This window comes from Cydia amplana, chromosome 13 (assembly GCF_948474715.1).
Source record: "Cydia amplana chromosome 13, ilCydAmpl1.1, whole genome shotgun sequence".
NCBI lineage: Eukaryota > Metazoa > Arthropoda > Insecta > Lepidoptera > Tortricidae > Cydia > Cydia amplana.
Window position 1 is genome coordinate 11,892,095 of NC_086081.1, and position 22,929 is coordinate 11,915,023.

Sequence of the window (22,929 nt, forward strand, 5' to 3'; positions counted from 1 at the left end):
TGCAAAATACAAATTATACAACAGTCGTATGAACTGGTAAGCGATCACCATAGCCTCTGGACGCTTGCAGTTCAGGGGGCCAAATGCTTGTTGTCGATCCTAAGATTTATAATGTAATAGTCGTATGAGTGAATTTTGTATGTGCAAACAAACTATACGATTTTGGCCTTAATGTTTAATGAGTAACACTGTACTAACAAAGTTTGTGAATTAGAAAGCTAGAGTTGTGACTAAACGATACAAGTTTAAATCGAAAACGTAGGCAGCTAGATGTTACTTAAATAGACTAGAGCCTTACCTAGACTTAGTGCCTTAACACAGCCTAGATTGTTGAAAGCACGTTGAATGCACCGTACGTTTGTTATTTACAATATTTGCTCGTATTTATACAGTATCATGTTAAAGTAGATCTTCATCACAAATCATTTTCATTGTCTTCTTGCGACATGATGTTATTCATCAGAATGTCATAATTTATTTGTATCAATTTCAAATTTATGTAAGGTATATGCCAAATATTTTGTAAAATTATGATATCACATTGTTATAAGATTGTTATGAAATATAGATTTTGAGAAAAATAATGTTTTATTGTTGTTTTATAAACCTTATTAAGATCACAAAGAAATGCAACAACGAGACTTTATTTGGCTCTTTAGAATAGCCTTGATACTGCACTGATGTACCTTTATACGCGGGGTAGTTGAGAAAATTGTAATCTACATAACTACAACCACTTTCGACTTCAGCAACAATAAAATTAGGCAAAATGCCTTAGTAAGCGTTCCAGTAGCGTAATTGTTGCCAAAAGCAAGCGCTTCGGGGTTAGTAGACATAAGCAATTTTTTTAAATACCACCTTAGATTACTGATAGATGTGAAATAAAATACACTATGGTTTAGTGACATAATCAATTATATTTACTTGGGTTAATTATATTTAGACAATAACACGAATACAATTAATATCTATTTGTAGAATTCGTATTCAGTCTCATCCTTCTTGATATTGTTTTTGTATCCCTTTTCGAAGTCTTTAGGCAGGACGATATACCTGAATAAAAAAAATGTGGTTAGTTTTCAGCATTTGCCGAGACTGAAAGTTAACACTAGTATGTTGCTAGCCATTCTGGTACCGACACGACTACTGGCCAAAGGCTAAAATAATGATGTCCTTTTGGACGCTAATAACCGATATATCCGGACAGTAGGTTCAACACCAAAGACCGATTAATCGGTCATAGACCACAGAGCAACATCGACCTACGTGCATATACATAAAGTTCAACTTCAGTTTTGACACTTCAATGATGTGGCGTCTGAGTGGCAGCTTTTGTTTGACACGGCGTGGAAAAGGTTAAGACTAGTATTTTTTATCGGATTTTTCGCTCGTATCCGTGCCGCCCCTCACTTTTCTTTCAATTTATTTTATAGCCGGTTTAAACTCTCGCGCGAGCCACGAGACGAGCCGCGAGCCGCGCCACGAGACGCGAGTGTAAGCGGTGGGCTCGCGGCTCGTCTCGTGGCTCGCAAGCTCGTCGAGCTAATATAATTTAAACACTAACGGCACGGCATAAGGTTTATAACCGAATGACAAGCCGAACGCGAGTGTAAACGGTGGACTCGCGTCTCGTGGCGCGGCTCGCGGCTCGTCTCGTGGCTCGCGCGAGAGTTTAAACCGGCTATTAAGCTAAGCTAGGTACTGGTTATGTAAAATGCGGGGTAGGGTAAGTACAAGCGATGAGGTGGGAACATTGTGAACTTTCAAAAGGCGCTAGTGCTGCACTCTGGCGGCAAAAAATTGCAGTAATACTCCCTATTTGATTGGTTAGTAAATTAGTCAGTCAAATTCTGATTGATCTGTGATATTAAGAGGCCGGTATCGATTTTAGGCGCAAAAATGTAAAATTGATAGATTTAGTCGATGAAATTGTACACCTTTTGTTACGTAATAGAAATAACAAGTACTGGTATCTATTAGCACGTCTTCTTATCTTGCATTTGTACAGATCATTTTTTTGAAAACTGACTCACTAAATTAGTAATGATTTTTTTTCTGATGGACGTTTAGGTAAACGCGCGTAAAGCAAGCACTGATTTAGTCGATCTTATTTGTAAATTTCGTAAAGTTTGGACTGCTAAAAATGGTAATTATGTATTACACATATCCTATACTCCAACTTGCATAGACTACATTTTTGTTATATGATATTGAACGAGAGTAAATGAAAGTTAGACGAAATCAATTTTCACCAGAAATTACTTCATAACAAGTGAATAGTTTTCGTGAAAATCGACTTAATTTCAACGTAATTTTGATACTTAAACAATCTACAACATTTTCTGAAACTGTTCTTATACATATTTTTTTTATAATTTATAATTATAATTTTTTGATGAATTTTTAAAAACTGCCCCTTTTCGTCATATATTGCCGGTGACGCACGCTCGGGACCTTATTATTAAAAGGCAAGATGAGAAGACGTGTCAATAGAAACCAATACTTGTTATTTAGATATTAAGTAACAAAAGGAGTACAATTTCAACGACTAAATCTATCGATTTTATAGCCTGACCAGTAATATATGATAATTGTCAAGAGGGCGCTGTTATTCTCATGTATAGGGTGACAATTCAGTGTAGTATGAAAAAATTAGTTCCAGTGAAATTCCGCAACATGGCGCACCCTCAATAGATTCTGGTTCACCTATACATTTTGGCTCTAAAATCGTTAACGGAGCCTTAAAGAGACAGAAGGTCGGGAGCGCACCTGTTCTCGCGCACGGCGTGCATGCCGGCCTCCTGGCAGATGGCGTTGATGTCGGCGCCCGACACGCGGTCCGGCCGCGCCACGAACTCCTCCAGGTCCACCTCCTCCGACAGGTTCATCTTCGCCGTGATCGTCGAGAAGATCAGGCGCTTCTGACGCCTGGAACATTATATTATTTTTCTACTCCAGCATTTAAATGTGTCAATTAAATGACTGACAGTGATATCTAAAGCAATGTCATTTGAATGCTTTGTCTATAGGCTCATAAGATGACTGCTAGCAGTCATCTTATGAGTATAATACAACTGCTTTATTTTTTTTAAAGATACAAGTTCCGATCATCTTGATTGAAAGAGGTATGTTTTCATTTACAATAATAACTCTTTTTTTTTTTAAATAATAACTCTTTTTTTTTTAAATAATAACTCAATTTTTTTTAAATAATAACTCTTTTTTTTTAATAATAACTCTTTTTTTTTAATAATAAATTTTTTTTTTTTTTTTTTTTGCTGCAGCTGTCATAGAAAAAGTAATGTATGCAACAGCTCATAATTGGTTCTTAAAATTCTCGGGTCTTTTTTTACAAAACTCGACTACGTCTCGTTTTGTAACTTCGACCCTTGAATTTTAAGAACCCTTATTATATCACTGTTGCATAAACTACTATTATATTATCACTAACCCCCTTATTATCACAAACCTCAATTAGCTAATAATCGTGTGTCCTTATCTGTCATTTTGTTTTGACTTATGTATTTGTAAAAACGAATACGCTTAACCCGCGCTTGATAAATAAAAAATACGAAATTTTTCATTTTTTCAAAATAAAAAATAAAATTAAAAACAACTATACGAAATTTAAGTATAAAAAAATACAAAAAGTTATGTAGCAGTATACAATTACTGGGGATGGAACCAGGGACCTGCCGATGCAAACAAAAAAAGCGAACGTTTGCAAAATACGACATTATAGTTCTTACTAAAGCTGACGAAATTTAGCTACTCATTCTCAAGTAAAAACTAAATATCTAAATACCGCCAAAACCAGCGATACAAATTTTCTGAATTTTTGGTCATTTAATCTATAAACATATCTCAAAAAGAAAAAACTCTTATGATACCGATACGACTATTTGTTTAGGCGGGAGCTATCACGACTCCGCCATTTTGAAAAAATTCCAAAAACCGGATCGACAAATTTTTTTTATTTAGTCATAGAATTCGGTCACAAAATTTCACGAAAATCGGTTAAGAATTGCGACCTGTAGAGGAGAACATCCGGACATACAAAAGCAAAATACCCAAGTCAAAACGTAGACCTTCGCTACGCTTCGGTCAATTAAACTAAATCAGGCCCGTAAAGTTTTATGAATAAGGGGGAAGTGTTCTTATCCGAGACTATGAGAAGATAAGGGCAATATTTTGCTTATTTGCAGTTACAGTCGGCATCAAACATGGTGACAACCAAAGTGGCCCAATGTCTTGCAAATATGAGAGGTTATGTTACAATGACTGCAAAAAATTGACAAATATATCTCTTATAATTGATTCCTATTCATACTAATTATTTAGATTCTTCATTCTCACCCATTGACGTATATATGTCACCGTAAAATTGTAAATACTCGTCATATTATAATCTCGCTACTTACATTATAAACTGACGGTAGGGAGATTATAATCTAACCTAACCTACGTTAGATTATAAACTAACGGGTTCACAATCTTACGGTGTCATATATATATCAGGACTGGCCTTACGGGCAATAAGAATGGGGCCAGTACAGCGGTGTGACACCGCTACAAGGCGATTGGTTGATGAGTTCGCATCACGCGCGCGGTAGCGCGATTGGTCGCAACTAGTTGCGTTAGACTGCACGATTGGCTCGAATTCGTGAGTGACACCGCTGAACTAGCACCATTTTTAGTGCACGTAAGGCCAGTCCTGAGATATAAGTCAATGTTTTCACCCTACATTTCGCTAACGGCTAAAGGGAACTATAATGGTTAATGATTTGGGAAAGGGAACTATAATGGTTAGTGTTTAATTTTAGTTAAACCTAGTACAATTGCATGATAATTACTTTAAATAATTTATTATACTATTATAATTAAGTAGTGTAATTGTGAATTGTATTTAGTTATTAAGTTTAGTTATATATATCCTATATTGTACGCCCTAGCAGGGTGTCATGCACCTACGAAGACTATTTAAATGTAAGACCTATTGTACTGATGAGCATGAGAACAATGGATTAAATGAATATGAATATGGATATGAAAACTATGATCTATTTAGTTGAACTTTACCTGTCAGGAAGAGGGAATTCGATTTTTCTGTCCAAGCGTCCAGGCCTGAGCAGAGCGGGATCCAGCGTGTCGGCACGATTCGTGGCCATTATAACCTTCACATTAGTGGTCTGGTCGAAACCGTCCATTTGATTGAGAAGTTCCAGCAGGATCCTCTGAACTTCCCTGTCGGCACCAGTTTGTGCATCAAATCTGGAACAATTAGAATATGTTAGTAATGATATTTACTCAAAACTAGCGACCCGCCCCGGCTTCGCACGAGTTAACAAATTATACATAAACCTTCCTCTTGAATCACTCTATCTATTTAAAAAAACCGCATCAAAATCCATTGCGTAGTTTTAAAGATCTAAGCATACAGACCAGGGATGTTGCGGATGCAGATTTTTTGACATCCGCGGATGCGGATATTTAAAGGCTCACATCCGCGGATGCGGATGCGGATGTCAAGATTAGGTACTTGGAAAACTTCAAATATTACATTTTTAGTATTTTTTTATTTAGAAAAACGAAACGTTTAGTATTTAAGCAAGAATATAGGTGCGTTATATTTAATAAACAGTAACTTCGCCGACTTTTCTGGATCTAGACGATTTCATTATAGGTAATGACGAAATTACTCTTACGCCGCCACTAAGACGTTCCTGTACCGGCTTGTTCGACATCCGCATCCGCATAAGCTCCGCATCGATTTGATGCGGATGCGGATGCAGATGCGGATGTTGAAAATAATGCGGAAGTTCCGCGGTTGCGGATGCGGATGCGGATGTTCGTAACATCCCTGATACAGACAGACAGACAGACAGCGGGAAGCGACTTTGTTTTATACTATATAGTGATATGAAGCTGTCAATTAAATGCCATAACAAAACGATGCAATGACTTTTCATGTTACAAAGTGTCATACGTACATACATAATTTTGGTAAAGGAATTAAAATGAGCCTATTTCCGGAATATCAGGTGCAGCTGCTACAAATGGTCTCTAATCGTATTTCTTTACAGCCTGTTGTTAGAATTAACCAGAGTATGGGTCATGCGAGTGTGGATCGCAATTGAACATGAGACAATACTGTACAAATCAAGATATTGACGAATTTAGCTCTAAAAGTGGCGTTTAATATTAGTTTATAATTCACGGTTAGTTTCACTAGACTTATATCGACCGGGATATGAACCGTGATTACCTTTTGTATTGTTTTGAACCCCGATATTTCGACGCAGTTGCATGCATGTTGCTCCAGGGTAACTGAAGGTAATCACGGTTCATACATCCCGGTCGATATGTCTAGTTTATATTTGATGCCTGGGGTACTGTTTGCATGGAGAAGGAAGAAACAGCCTCTCACGTGGTGTTGGAATGCAGCGGAGTGGCCCCATACAGGGCAAAACATCTCGGATCCCCGAGAGATCTCCCCGAGGTCTTACTCAACATCAAAGGTTTGATAGGATTCCTCGGGGAGCTGGATTGGCAGGACTAGCCCCTATCACGCAAAATAGGCGCAGGACGTCGAGTTGCGGAAAATCGCCCGTACTACAATACAATACAATACAACGGGACCCTATTACTAAGACTCCGCTGTCCGTCCGTCCGTCCGTCCGTCCGTCCGTCTGTCACCAGGCTGTATCTCACGAACCGTGATAGCTAGACAGTTGAAATTTTCACAGATGATGTATTTCTGTTGCCGCTATAACAACAAATACTAAAAACAGAATAAAATAAAGATTTAAGTGGGGCTCCCATACAACAAACGTGATTTTTGACCGAAGTTAAGCAACGGGGTCAGTACTTGGATGGGTGTCCGTTTTTTTGCTTGTTTTGCTCTATTTTTTGTTGATGGTGCGGAACCCTCCGTGCGCGAGTCCGACTCGCACTTGGCCGGTTTTTTGTTACCTCTTGGTGGCGATGGCGTCGATCTCGTCGATGAAGATGATGGCGGGGCTGTTTTCCTTGGCGAGGCGGAACACGTCGCGCACCATGCGCGGGCCCTCGCCCAGGTACTTCTGCACGAACTCAGACCCCACCACGCGGATGAACGCAGCTAAAAATCGAAAGACATAGAATATAAGGTCAGTGTGGCTAATTCCGTCATAGGGGCTATTCCGTCTACTGGCGTTTTTCTCGAACAACGAACAAAATTGATAATTTTAACGACAAAGCAGCGATTGATTTTAGTTTCAGCAATCAAGCAGATAGTTTTTTTTCCTGCGATTGAAAAGCAAAGAAATACACGCCCGTGGACGGAATAGTCCCTCGACGAGTGGCATGGGAACTAGCGATGGAAGTACGGGGAGACGTAGCGTAGGCACGTTACTCGTCATGCCGTTTTTGGCGCAAGTCAAAGGGCCGGCAATACGAGCGCGAGAGGGTCGCGATTAATAGGCTACATGACTAATTTTTTTTTATGGTATCAATCGATCGGGTCTGTTTTTAGAATCAAATGTCTATATGGGACCCATTGCATTAAAGTAACACAAAAGTCAGAAATTGTAGTCAAAGGCCGACAGTCGCACTTCACTCGCGAAACACCCTATACAAAACGGCCAGGGGTCGTGACGTCGCCCATCTTGTAGTATGGACAAAACAAGAAAATTGCGTTTTTGTCGGTGAAATATTGCGTTTATGTATAGTTGCTATACAATATTTTTTTGGATGAAATGTAAGGAATCGAATGGTTCCCTTACTTTTATCGTTTTTGGAAGTTAAAAAAAACTTAAATTTTGAAACTTTCAGGTCCTGTATTTTTGTAATTTTTCAATATTTTATTTTAATATCCACATTATTGTGATAAATTGCTCGTTTGCTATCTATTTTACTAGATTTTGTTATAAAATTCAACATGTGTCATCATCCCTATTGATGGTCATAATGTAATGTTACGCATAAAACTCATTTCGCATATATACATAAACGCAATATTTCACCGACAAAAACGCAATTTTCTTGTTTTGTCCATACTACAAGATGGGCGATGACGTCACGGCCTCTGGCCGTTTTGTATAGGGCGTTTCGCGAGTGAAGTGCGACTGTCGGACTTTGACTACAATTTCTGACTTTTGTGTTACTTTAATGCAATGGGTCCCATATAGACATTTGATCCTAAAAACAAACCCGATCGATTGATACCATAAAAAAAATTAGTCATGTAGCCTATTATTATGCGACCCAATATGGACCCCTCTTCGGAAGCTATAGTTGTGCTCACCAGTAGTGTGATGGGCCACGGCCTTGGCCAGCATGGTCTTGCCGCAGCCGGGCGGGCCGTACATGAGCACGCCCCGCGGCGGCTCGATACCGATCTGCCGGTACAGCTCCACGTGGGTAAGCGGCAGCTCTACCGCCTCGCGGATTTCTTGCTTCTGTGTGTCCATGCCTCCGATGTCGGAGTATTGGACGTCGGGTTTCTCGTCTGAAAAAAATGAGAAAGTTTTAATATTTAAGTTTTGAAAACATTATAAACTAATTGCTATACTTATATTTCTATAAATACTTACATAAAAAATTTACATCGACCTAAGACTAACCACAGCAAATAAAACAAACGTCCAGTCTGTCTAATAGTAAGCAGTTACCAGAGACTATTGTTGGAGGTCATTTAAAATTCTGTACATTTTTTTTTAAGAATGTCATTATGTAGTCATCAAATACATAGAGAATACAGTCCACTTAATTCATGTCTGTTGATTTGATTGGAGCATACAAACAAAACACTACGGAACGCAAAAAATGGAGCTAATATGGCATTCTCTACTGCCCTAAAAGAGACACACCACAGTCACCACACATAGACAAAAAAAATTCTGTCTAAATCAGTGTATTTCAATCTTTTTCAAAATATTTCACTTATGTATAGCCTTACAGCTGGTAGAGGCTACGCGACCCCCCAGGGGGTTGCAACCCACAGTTTGAAAAACACTGGTCTAAATGAACCTACCTGCTTGCAACATCGAGATGGAGCTGTCAGCTTCTGGCGGCAATACATCAACCAGAGCATTGGAGTGCTTGTGCAGGGCGACTGATGCTGAAGGCTTCAGGAGCTCCCGGTCGATGGTGGACAGGATCCGGACATAGTAGTTTGATCCTGTTGTGCTGCCCACTGTAATAGGATAAGTAAAATAAATATATTAATTATAATAAGCTTTCCAGCATTCAATCATTTTCAAAGTTATAATTAACTGCCAGGAAATCACTCGCAAATTGTGTAAAAATGTTTATGAGATATTTTCTGTCCATAACTGTTCTCTAGAACTAAATCATCCTCAGATAAAACCACTTTGTTTTAATAAGTTTATTTTGTCTTTATGCCACCATTGTTGTGTTGGCAACTCACAAAACATATATTTTCTTCATATTTTAAGATTGTTAAGGGTGTTAACAAGTGGGCTAAGAAAGTGTTAACAAGTATGTTTGATGGCAACACTTTTAACTATTTTCTTATAAATTCCCTTCCATGTAAAGAGATTGTGTCTGCCAGAACACCCGAAAACTGGTAGGATATTACTACGGTGACACAACAACCCAAAGTGAGTCCTGGCCAGATCACGCTGCCCCTCTGTCTTGCGAATTAATATGAATTAGAGAGTTCATAAAAGTATTACAAATTTACCGGTAAGAGACCTCATTTTGAGCAGACGTATATATAGAGTCCCGGTACCTGCTGTCCATACATCTCACGCCAAGAGGTTTGCTTCCCATATGCACCCATTTATATATAACTCTGTTTGCAAAATTATCGATCTAAAAACGTGTACTTTATCAAATGTTAAATCTAAACTCAAAAAATGGTTTGTGACCCTATCCTACAATGATACGGAAAATATAATACGTTCTTATGTTTAGGTCTGTCATCATCTAGTCCTTACTCGCTCTCCTACACCTTTCACACACACACACACACACACACACACACACACACACACACACACACACACACATATACACACCCTAAAAGCATACACCTTATCACCCTCTTTCACACATCATTTTAATTAGGTTTAGTTACCGTATGTTACCTACTCTTTTGTAAGCCCCAAGATACAGGCTCAGCCTAGTTTGGTGCTTACCGGACACCTTTGTGATTGCCTACCTATTTTATTATAAATAAATTATTCTTATTCTTATTCTTATTAGTGCACAATAAATACCTATGCCAGTATTCTGATCCACAGCCTCAAGGAACTGCCCGATGACCAGCGGGACAGACTGGATGCGCTTCACCTCCTCCTGCGCGTGGAGATATTCTTTCTTGAGGTTCCTCTGTTCATCTTTAATGTAGTCTTCCTGCACTTCGAGGAATTCCAACATGCGCTGCAGTTTCTGCAATCAAATAATAAAATGCAAGAATTCTTTAGAGTCATCTCACACAGCTTACATACAGAAAAAGAGACACAATAAACAAAGAAAATAGATTCTGGTAGAGGAATGTTTTTAAGCAGTTATTACTAACGGGTGTTATAACATCATCACTGTGTTAAAGATTGAATAAAAGATATTTTGAACAAAACACAACATAATGTTGTAAGGGGTCCTGAATTAATGTTTTATAAGCTATATAAACATCAAAAGTAGTGTTATATACGGTTTTAGTTGCATGTTAAGTGTCTCATGCAGTATGTAAAAGTTAACCTACATTTACTACTTGCATGATATGCATATGTCAAGTCAAAAATATAATATTTACCTTATATTTAGTGTATAAATCTTCTGGTTCTATTTCTTCGAAGGTTTGTGGCCCTGCAAAAGCTCCTTTGGCATCGGTAGCAATGTCATCCTACAAAGGCAAACATTTCGATAAATGCACAAAGAATGTTGATACTAAAGAAAATCATTATTTTAATTAAGCTCATTTACCTTCTCAGGTAGTATAATACCTATTTCTTCCATATTTGCTGGCTTTTTATTAACAATTTATTAGAAAAGGTGATAATACAAAAACACTGCCAGCAAATTCAATCGTGAATTGTCAAATCTACCTAAACGTCAAACAACTAACGCATTGTCATGGCTATTTCATTTCACGCAGATTCGTGCATCAGTGCTATAACCGCGAAAATCGAAGTTCGCAAATTGCGGGCATTTTTCTCTGTCACTCCAATTACGCCTTCATTGGAGTAAAAGAGAAAGGTCCCCGTAATTTGCGATTTTCGGTTTTCGCGGTAGACTCTCCATACAAATACTACGACATCCATATTTAGCCGTATTATTTAAGTATGGAGACGGCCGCTATATGACGGCACCGCTATCCTAGGAAAACCGATCTTTACCTAATAAAGTTGTCATGTGTTCTTTATATTATGTTTAGTATTTTTTTTAGTTTTACCGTTTCACATTATACATTCCACGACTCTTCTCTTTCCGCACAGACTATACTTAGATCATAGACTAGAAATCCTCTAGACAGAGTTTAGAGCAATTATTTCATGAAACCGATGCTGCCAAAAATACTGGGGTGCGGGGGACGAGGTGAGCGAGTTCCCGTGCCGTGATTGGTCCGTTCAAAGACACGGACGTCACACAAAGACACTTTACTCAAAGATGGAGTAAAACTATCGTATATTTGTGGCAGAGGGGGTAGCGCTACTATGCTCAGTCTAGAGGATGTCTCGTCTGTGACTTAGATAAAATTATATTTTTAGGCAAATTATCTGATGTTCTAGGTGTTCTAGTCTCTATTATTATAGCTGGTCAAGCAGATCTTGTCAGTAGAAAAAGGCGGCAAATTTGAAAAATGTAGGCGCGAAGGGATATCGTCCCATAGAAAATTTGAATTTCGCGCCTTTTTTTACGGACAAGATTTGCTTGACCAGCTTTAGTATAGTTTGGCCAGGACCAAGCGAGTTCAAAACTTGACTATGAAGAGAACACTCTGTATCTACCTACTTAATTCTCTTTGATTACATGCAACTTTCTTATTTTGTGTGTTTTGAAGTACCTAGGTAGCAAGAGAGCGTTGAGCTGGTGTCGTGAAGACAAAATATACCGCAACAGGTCTTGCAACAAATTGGCATGCGATTTAAAAAAGGCGCGCAATTCAAATTTTCTATATCCCTTCGCTTCAGTTTGGTCGACATTGTGATCAGCGACTGCAGTATCCCTTCGCGCCTACATTTTTCAAATTTGCCGCCTTCCTACCTACCTAACGATACGGTACGACCTAATTCGATAAGGTAAATAGGTACTTAATCCTATAATTAATGACGAAATCGACCAAAATTATGCTTAACTATTTTAACAACAGATTAACTGCAGTCATTGATTTTGCAACCGATTAATCAAATCAAATCTTGACATAATCTGTAATCATGATCAATATTGTTCGTAATAAAAGTACTCCACCCATTCCAAACGTTTTGCAGTTGACATCATGAAGCTATTACTGGTAACTTTGCTGGTAGCGTCCGCTTATGCGGAGTACACCGAGGATACTGCAAGTACTCTTACCGCTTTTGGGTACTTGACTAGGTACGGTGTGCCTCGCTTGGAAGCTATCAAGGCGGCTGAGGAGGCCTATAACAATAGCCCGGAATCTAGGATTGTAGGTGGTGCTGCTTCATCGCCCGGACAGTTCCCTTACCAAGTAAGTTTAGAACACTAAGGCCGAAGTGTACGTACACGTTTTAGCACTCATAAAGAGGGGTTTATATAATGAAATGTGTATCAGTGTGTATTCGTAGCTCCCAAACAAATTAATCGATAGGATAAGGGATAAGTACCTATTTAATTAATCCATTGTGAGAGATTGGAGTCTGAACAACTCAACCTATATTTTTTGCACAATGTAGGCTGGCCTTCTAATCGACCTCATCGGCTTTGACGGCCAAGCGGTCTGCGGGGGCGTACTCGTCAGCAACCAGCGCCTGTTGACGGCTGCCCACTGCTGGTTCGACGGGCTGCACCAGGCGTGGCGCTTCACCGTGGTGCTGGGCACCGTGCAGCTGTTCACGGGAGGCACCAGGGTGGAGACAAGCTCTGTGGCGACCCATCCTCAATGGTTCCCAGCGCTCATTCGCAACGACATTGCTGTTATTTACTTGCCTACGGCGGTTGTTATGTCAGGTAAATGGGCATCATCGTCATTAACCGAAATACGGTCAAGCATAAATGTGAGGCCTTAATCCTACAAGGTGGGCCATTGATTCCCTTGACGTGGGTCATCCAAGTCATTGCGTTATTCTATAAATTTTGCTAGATCGTTTATCATATAATGTAGATTTTATGTAGCTTTTAGCACCATATGAGTTAGTCAAATACCTTGTCGTAAAAACAATACTTTTCTTTTCAGCTACTATTATCCCTGTCGCTCTACCATCTGGAGCCCAGCTCAACGAAGACTTCGCTGGCGAAATCGCCATTGCTTCTGGTTTTGGTCTGACCTCAGATGGTAAGCTAAGTTAATTTATAAAAAACAGCAGACTTTTATTTGTGAATTTGTGACACAAGTGTGAAGAGCAGCACGTTTTGCATTGCAGGCGGTTCCCTCACAATCAACCAGTATCTGAGCCACGTTACGCTTAACGTGATCACCAACAGAGCCTGTTCGATCGGCTTTCCCTTCGTGATTCAAGAATCCAACATCTGCACTCGCGGGTTCGGCGGTGTGGGCACCTGCAGCGGTGACTCTGGTGGACCTTTGGTTGTGTACAGGGACGGAAGACCTGTTTTGGTGAGTTGAAATCGCAATATATGCTTTGAATTTTTCCCTTCCTAGACAGATCAATATTGAATAGGGACGGGTGATAGAAGAGCGAGATAGAAGTACAGTTGCTCTTGCGTGGCTAAAAATTCTTCATTACATAGTGTGTTTTTTTACTCCAGATTGGAATCACCTCTTTCGGCATCGCATTCGGCTGCGAGCTGATTTTCCCTTCAGCATTCGCCAGGGTGACGTCATTTACCGACTTCATCAACACCCACTTGTAAAGGATGTGATAATCTACTCGTATTTATTTTGACGCAGAAATATATTTATGTATCTAAGTACTAATTAAGTTTAACTTTTTTACGTAACGAATTAGCACCCAATGTTTGCTTACCAATAATTAGTATTTCATTTGTCAGTCGTCAGAATGATCGTACGAGGATCGTACTGTCTTGATCAGTCAGTCGAATCGAATAGACTGCAAGGTCAAAAGTAGGGGAGATGTGGGTATAATGATCCCCTTAAGGGAGAAACTTTACTGTGTTCACAGTTGGAGCCCAAAACACAAGATTTAGGTCTTTATGAATAGTCCATTTACTTAACTAAGTAAGTAACTGCATACTTATTTCTCGTGTTTTTTTTATATATTTAAATAATTATGTTATGTTTTCTAAAGGTTTAGTAAAGGATCATTTTATACATAGGTATGTATAAAACGATCCCTAGGGTAGAGTTAAAATAATCACAGATGATTCCTTTGTAATATCAAGATTTCTTCGTTTTAATCATTTAAGTCAGTCGATTCCAGCGTTTCTTTATTTTCAGAAGATGAGTGCTATTTTTTTTTCTATTTTGACCTTATTTTTAACGCCGTCAGGGGCACAGATTTTGCTTGCTATTTTAAAAGGCAATCCATAATTTAATCGCATTAAGAGCCCTTAGCATTTCTTCCTAAGGTCATTTTTTCGGAAGTACATGGCTTTGCGCACATAAATTCGCAACATGATATGTTATGGCTTGTACAGGAAATGCTCATAGTAAATTACTTAGGGGTTAAAATGATTCCAGGGATCATTTTACGCCTACGAAAAGGGATCATTTGACCTCAAACACCAAATTTGAAATATCGACAAAAATATAACTTTCAAATTCAACTTGCTTCAGTATAAACATCCTTAAAGTTTAGATAAACATCATTAAGATCCGACAGTGAAACATAATTTGAATAAAACGCAACATGCTAAAAGTAATGGAATTCGGAAAATAGGCTACCGTAGATTAGACGTATATGTTTTAATTATTTTCTAATAAAATCACGCTACGTGCTCATACCGCCATGACACTTTAAGAGGCAACTGGCGGGGTCACGGGGAAGACGTTTAATGCATATTTAGATAGATGTCATCAGTAGTTGCTCAGATAAGAGGGGGGATCATTTCACTTTACGGGATCATTATACACGCATCTCCCCTAAGTACCTGTCGGGCTGTATCAATCATTGATAGAGTCTAGAATGTATTGGTTCCGTTATGTTCCATGACTCTTCTCTTTCCGCACAGACTCTAACGACCATGACACTGCTGTTGTCATTAGTCGTACTTAACTTATCGTCGTATCATAAGCAAAATCCCTGCCTATACGAAAATATAAGAATACTGCGAATCCTACGATATTCCGTTGATGTTTTATCTTACCAATATAAAGACACTTAAAACAATTAATTAAGTAACTTTATTTATTTTTTGATCTCATAATTTATTTAAGCAAAATGTCAGGCTAAGAATCCAAACCCTTCGCAGTAAATTGCCTAAATAGATATTGCTTTTGTTGTTTGTTGTGCGATGGCAATGTATCAACCGACATCCGCACAGGGGACTGTCAGTCAAGCAGTCGCCTGGAACAACCCAATGCTATTAGATAGCAAATTTCAACGGACCCCCGCATGCACCGTTCTGACCCCTCACGAATATCGTATCGTACCTATTTGCAGCGCTAGGGGGTTCAGGATAAAATGGAGTCTGGGCCTACGGCCTGCAGCAAACACTGACCACCTCTTTAGTTATGCCGACAATGTATTCAGATTCAATTCGCATGCTACTCTGTTAGTTTGCCCGTCACTTTTGGGTAGACATTTTCGAGTGTAAGTGAGCAGATTTATTATGAATTCTTTCAATTCTTAATCGTTAGTAGTCTGTTCAGATGAATGTATTAGTACAAATGAAAATATGTAGAATTAATTTAACTATGTTGAAGCGAATGTCAAATGTTCGATGTTAAAAGCATACCTAGTTAAAAGGGTAATTTATGGTTTACAAAATGGCATTTAATATGTGGCCGAAAATTGTATGGCAAATTATCACTTTCAAACTATTTTTCCCATAGTATCATTTGGCAAAACTATCAGATGGCAAACCAATGTTTCGCACATATAACATGTCGCAAATGATTATTTACAATATTATTGTATGGCAAAATATTTAGTTGGTCATGTTTCAAAATGTCTTTTATTGTTATGTCGAATGTATTGATAGGCATAAATTATTTTTCGCCTAATATTGTGATGCATACTACTAAAATACCCTAATAATGTAGTACTCATGCTACAAATTACAGTAGCATTTTATTTCGTTATGTAGGTAGTTTTTCGAGATGTGCAGTTCAATGATGGAGGTAGTAATTTTGTTTACTACATTCCATAACCATTTCAATCAGTCAGTTGATGTGTGTTAATGTGATACGCAACGAAATTAAGCCTTCTGTGCTCCGCATCTGCTCCGGCGCTACGGGCAAAGCAGAGGGCCTACCGCGAACCACGTTCGACGTGTTGCCTCCCTGTCACACTTACGTACAAATTTACAAGTGCGACAGAAAGACAACACGTCGAACGTGGTTCGCGGTAGGCCCTCTGCCCCTTCGCCCTTGCGTAACAAAGCGCAGGCACAAATGCTCGCCTCCGCAGCTTCGGCTTGCTAGGCGACCAGCCTCAGCCACTGCGGCTCGTATTGTGCTCTGCGCTTTGTTACGGCGGGCGAGGGCTGCTTCCCCTCCGCGCCTCCGGCTTTTTATATACACTCTAGGGGTAGGACAGACAAGACCACGTGGATAGTGGGGTGCTCCGATTCGGATTTTAGTTAGTTAGACTTAAAAAAGTGCGTTTAAGTCTTATTTTGAAAATGGCGAATTTCATTATTCCGAGTTTACAAAATATCGAATTTCTGAATACCGAATTACTATTTGTCTTAATGAATTTTGGTAAAATGAACATCTGCTAAATATAATTGTGCTCAAATAAAAAGTATGCGAAGTTTCAATTTGGGCAAACGTTATTTAACAATAAATAGTTAGGTATAATAAAACATTTGCTTAGTGACTATTTTTCTAAATAAATCGTGGTAAAATGAACATCTGCTACATAAAATTGTGATCAAATAAAAATTATGCTAAATAATAATACGCTAAGCATTGGTTTGCCAACTAAAAAAAGTACTGCAATAAGTTGGTTGGGAAGTGAAATTAGGCGAAAAATATTTCGGCGAGATGGCAGTACACCGTAATTTATGTTCATGCATTCCAAGTGGTATACACATTAATGTGTGGAGGGAGTGTGAATGAGACGAGTCCCACATTTTAGCAAAACTTGACTTTAACAACCGTCTTGCTATGTATTTATTTTAATGACTTGCTTCGGTATTGGGCTGTGGGCTGGTGATTAAACCATTTCTGTTGCTTTACCGTTGACGATTTGATTGATAAATCGTTGAATATTTAACAGTGCATGCTGAATCGGATGGAAACAAAGAGATTTGATTGGCTGTCTCCGGGCTAGGACAAGCTGCGTCTCGTTCGCTTGTTATCGGTTGACTAACCAAACATGTACCACCCGAAATTCTGAGCAATATGCCATCAAAAACTCTTATCTTATTCAAAAACACAACAGTATAATCGACTCTACCCTTTTAATAATAAGGTGTATATTGCGAAATGCGTTAAGATAGTTCGACGCGGTGGACGTTCGCAGGAAATATAGGGGCAATGTCGAACCATGCATCGTTGTTCTAGCAGAAGCCAATTAAATGCAGCGAGGAAGTATTGTTCGTATTTTCTAATGCACCCGAGGTAGTATTCTCATATAGGTATCTCATATAGGCTCTATTAAATATATTATTCTTAACATAATAATTTTTAAAATTTTACATACACGCGGGTATACATTTTTGTAGTATGTAGCGGGTTTTTTCACTTGGGTGAGTTCCAGTTCTAATTAAGCCTTACCTACTGTAGAATATGCGGGTTCGGGTAGTGTAGAGTATATAGTGTAGGTACTTACTTGTCGTGGATGTAATTATGTATAAGTACAAAAATGATTCTTCTCATTTCATTTCAATGATTTCTTTGTGGATAAATAAAATATCGTGGGAACATTTTTGTTTCAATATTTTTCCCGACAAGCGAACAAGGGACGATAATGTTTGATCTCACCGTCTGCATCTACATGCTGCCTTTAATGTGACTAGACTGAGATACGAAAGTGACGAATAGACACCTAAAATTACGCTGCTAATTTTTCAATAGGCTACATGACTAATTTTTTTTATGGTATTAATAGATCGGGTTTGTTTTTAGGATCAAATGTCTATATGGGACCCATTGCATTAAAGTAACACAAAAGTCAGAAATTGTAGTCAAAGTCCGACAGTCGCACTTCACTCGCGAAACGCCCTATACAAAACGGCCAGAGGCCGTGACGTCATCGCCCATCTTGTAGTATGGACAAAACAAGAAAATTGCGTTTTTGTCGGTGAAATATTGCGTTTGTGTATATAGTTGCTATACAATATTTTTTTGGATGAAATGTGAGGAATCGAATGGTACCCTTACTTTTATCGTATTTGGAAGTTAATAAAAACTTAAATTGTGAAACTTTCAGGTCCTGTAATTTTGTAATTTTTCAATATTTTATTTTAATATCCACATTATTGTGATAAATTGCTCGTTTGCTATCTATTTTACTAGATTTTGTTATAAAATTCAACATGTGTCATCATCCCTATTCAAAATACTCAATATTCCTGTTCTTGGCAACAAAAACATTAAAAAAAACACAGAAACCGTCGCTCACAAGGGTCCGAAGTAGGAAAGTGCAATCCCGTGTAACAATGATTTTTTAAACAGGTTTCGTTGGTCGTCGATATAACTATGCACAGCTTTCAAATGCAGTTTTGTTTTATTTTATTACGCATTCAACGTAAAACCATAATGAGTATAAAAGGATTGCCGCATCGTTGACTGCATTATTGTTTTTTTCGACAGATAAAAAATAGTTATTTGTACAACAAGAGATCAAAGTTTGATATTTCTTCGAGTGCTTATTTTGAGTCCCGTGCAAGCGAAAGATTCTATAATAGATTCACGAGCGTAGCGAGTGAATCTAATTTAGAATCTTGAGCGTAGTAAGGGACTCAAAAGCGCACGAGATGTAAATAACTTTGATCTCGTGTAGTTCACAAAACTTTTCACCTCAGCAGTGAGAACATATTAGAGAACCCGAAAAATGTATTCCTTCTTCATCACTTACCTCTATTCACTCATGTTTTCTTAAGATATGCCAATAATTACATTTTCACCTCAGCATCTCGAACAAGGGTACTTTGCTACTTAAAAACAGTGAGCAAACTCGAATTTTGCTCACTGAGTGAGCAAAATCGCATTTTGCTCATTTTGTCTCACTCGGTGAGCAAAATGCGATTTTGCTCACTGTTTTTAAGTAGCAAAGTACCCTTGTTCGAGCTGCTGAGGTGAAAAAAATCTTTTCAGTTAAGTTTTTTGTTTAGGTAGGTACATCGTGTTGCGACACCTAAGCTTCTTGGATGCGCACCGAACTTTTTAACTTGCATAATTTTCTTTTAGAATGCAGAATAAAATGAAAATTATGAAACTTTACAATATAAGTAATATTTTAAGGTAAGTCAAATTTCTCAAAACAAGAAGCGCAAAATAAGCTTTAACTTGAATTAAAAACGTAAACTCGATGCTTGAGTTCAGTTTACCATTTTTCTGGCAAAAAGCAAGACCTTTTTCTGTGTGTGTGCCAGCTCTTCCTCAGTTATCGGATATAAATCCCAAAAGAGCTCTCCTAGCGAGGCGTCCAAGAATTATAGCAACTGACAAAGAAATTTATGAGATAAATACAAGACTGAGGAGCTTTGTGTCAAAAACTGGAAATTAGTAGCGGAGGTGCGAAAAAGCAGGTGCATTAATTAAACGACTTTTGAACAAGATTCAATTTAAAACTTTATAAATTAGGAGATTACCCGGCTTAGGAGCTTAAGGCATTTATCCAAGTCCGATTCTTGTTATCTCGAGTTCATTGGCACATTTATTTAACGTAACATTAGGCTGCCAAAAGTTAATCTTAACGAAACTGAAGAATAAAGCATATACCCTTTTCTCTTTAAGAAATGTCAAGCAATGTCGCTTACAATATGCAATTCGTAGTAAAAAAAAATCCTTGTCCGTTTATCACTTTATATAAAGTTATTACCTACGTATTTTACATGTACCTATTTTACTTAGAAACGTTAACATGTGATTTTGTATTACGGCATGTGAAACAGTACCCATGGAATCTAATTATTTTGAGATTAACCCTCTTATAAGGGATGCCCCCTATTACAATAAAAGATTAAACACGATGTTAGGTAGGTGATTAAGTACTTTAGGTTTTAGGTACGTACAAAATTTCAATAAATTGGCTTAGAATTTTATGCTCTAAAAACCTCATTGCACAGCTAAAACCCGTGCGTGTTGAAAGTCGCTGTACGTTCACGAACGCTTTTCACGCTGCCCAATCTTCTGCTACTGTTCTTGTGTTCCTAATGGAAATTGAAGCACGTAGGATCTTCTACTTGGCTTGCTACAAATATTTAAACTCAAAATCGGGACAGTAATGTCACGTTATTCGTAAAATGGCCGTTTCGGGAGTTCCTCAAAGGCTTTTAATCGCGCGCGTTATTCGCGGCGTTTCAGTCGCTCTCGCGGGTGGCACATTGTTTCATCTCAGTCGTGCCGCGTGCCGCTGACGTTTAATAAACTTGCCGAGGATTATAGAGTTAACGGTGATACGTTTTTGAAAACGCGGGTCGGTAAGTCTTGATACTTGCGCAAGAGGTGTTCTTCTGAAAGAGTGACTATACACCTTGGTTTACGTCGAATAAAATCAAAAATCAAATGAGAAATGTGTCGTTCCCATTTCAAGCCAATTCACATGAAAATAAATCTGGAATATTTCTGTTTGTAACGCAGTCGAATGGAGAGATCGGTGAGGTTGCTTAAAATGAACGAATATTTTGTGGAACTTAAAACACATTACGATTTTGGTTTCCGTTTCTTTCGGTAGCTTAGTTTCTAATTCAGTTTAGAGTCGATTCGGTCTCTGAAACGGAGTCAGATGCTGACTCAAATTTTAGTTCTTGAAACTATTAATTACCCAGTTATTTACGAACCCAAAAAAATCTTCTTTCCTATCTTCTGGCGTGCTGAATCTATCGATCATCAACACCCTGGAAAAAAAAACATAAAAGTCAATCTCAGTTAATTTATACATTTGCTTCGTTTTTTAGTATCATATACCACAATTTACTGTAGGTTTTACCACAATTTACACGGTATTTACAAATCACGAGGTGTGTTCGGGGCGAACTACCGGTGATATAAATAAATTTAAACAGTACTCAAGTATCAAGTATGAGGTTGCCGCAAGTGGAGGCGAGTTCACGGGCGCGAGTGTAGGCACTCGTGTCTACGCAGGGCTGCCCCGATATCGCTAATTAAAACTAAATATGTGGATTTCGTCAGTGATACGTTTCATTCAGAGGGCTTTCAAAATAATTTGGCAAACACAACGCCCTACCCCTTTTAATAACTTTGGGCCGTATTTACAAAAAATATGGGCGTTTTTTTGTTGTCCCCTACACTTTTTTTTCAAATTTGGGATTTTTTTTATGTTATTTCTACTCAGAATCACGAGCTCTTTCTATCCTAATAGGAGAAAAAAAGTGTCCCAAAATTTCCATACATTTTTCGATCTTTCCATTTCGCGACCGCCATACAAAGTCTATGAAAAATGGTGACGGAATGGAAATAAAAACCTTAGGACACTTTTTTTTCTCCTATTAGGATAGAAAGAGCTCGTGATTCTGAGTAGAAATAACATAAAAGATCCCAAATTTGAAAAAAAAGTGTAGGGGACAACAAAAAAAAAACGCCTATATCAATATCATGTTGTCACTCCATATGTGCAATCCATTTATCTAGTTTAAAATAAAAGTTTTTTGATTTTGTGTCTAGGTAAAGATGATGTGCTATAAAACGAACTTTGTCTAGGATGGTATGATTTAACGCGCTTCAAGCTACGGCACGGCGTAGCGCTACGAACAATGTTGCGAATAGTGTTGGTGGATTTGGTCGAAAACTTTTAATTTATTTAAATAATAACTTTGTTTAGTTTTTTACGAGGATTTATTTTAATTTAAAAATGGTTTACAACTTTACTGATTTACTTATTTTAAATTGTATATTTTGTGGCGTGTTACTTTATTAGATTTTATGAGAATTGTATTATTATTATATATTTTTGTGGTTATTTTTATCTAAATAATTAGTCCTAGTATATAAGCGACTTGGTTTCTGTGGATTGTAATGTTTATATATTTTGTAATAAATAAACAATAAACAAAACATGCACCCAGAAAACAGAGCCGCCACAATTGGAATAACTATTTATTAACTTACTAGTTTCTGCCCGCGACTTCGTCTGCGTGAATAATGATGATTGGTAAAAACATCTATCCTATGTCCTGCCTGTCCCGGGCCCAAAACTATTTTCAATTCCATACATACCAAATTTTTCATTTATATCGGTTCAGCGGTGTAAGCGTAAAGAGGTAACGGACAGATAAACAGACGGAATTTCTTTCACATTTATAATATTAGTAGGGATAGCATCTTAATATGTCCAATTGTCCACCTAACTCACAGTTTACGTTATTTACGAACTATACGTGTTCAATGTCAAATAAACTATAGTAAATATACGACTCGTAGCTCGCAGCCCTAGTCTAGTCACGAGCATACGTTTTGACGTGCGCCAATAATATTAGCTCCCTGAGATGTAGGTATTTTATGCTCGGGACAGCGCGGAACACGGAAACTTT

General features: G+C 38.1%; 2 protein-coding genes across 2 annotated transcripts; one reads left to right on the plus strand and one right to left on the minus strand.

Moving 5' to 3' along the window:
- Positions 1 to 903: 903 nt before the first annotated feature.
- Positions 904 to 11,073, minus strand: LOC134653506 (26S proteasome regulatory subunit 6B). Its single transcript, XM_063508875.1, has 9 exons — positions 10,930 to 11,073; positions 10,760 to 10,849; positions 10,224 to 10,395; positions 9,014 to 9,175; positions 8,285 to 8,488; positions 6,973 to 7,120; positions 5,080 to 5,271; positions 2,770 to 2,928; positions 904 to 1,053 (listed from the first exon to the last, which is right to left on the minus strand). The coding sequence occupies exons 1-9, from the start codon at positions 10,960 to 10,962 to the stop codon at positions 969 to 971; spliced, it is 1,245 nt and encodes a 414-aa protein (XP_063364945.1). The 5' UTR covers positions 10,963 to 11,073; the 3' UTR covers positions 904 to 968.
- A 1,343-nt stretch (positions 11,074 to 12,416) lies between these two features.
- Positions 12,417 to 13,998, plus strand: LOC134653287 (brachyurin-like). Its single transcript, XM_063508612.1, has 5 exons — positions 12,417 to 12,655; positions 12,861 to 13,134; positions 13,361 to 13,459; positions 13,548 to 13,741; positions 13,894 to 13,998. Exons 1-5 carry the CDS (start codon positions 12,443 to 12,445, stop codon positions 13,996 to 13,998), a joined length of 885 nt encoding a protein of 294 aa, XP_063364682.1. The 5' UTR covers positions 12,417 to 12,442.
- The last annotated feature ends 8,931 nt before the right edge of the window (positions 13,999 to 22,929 follow it).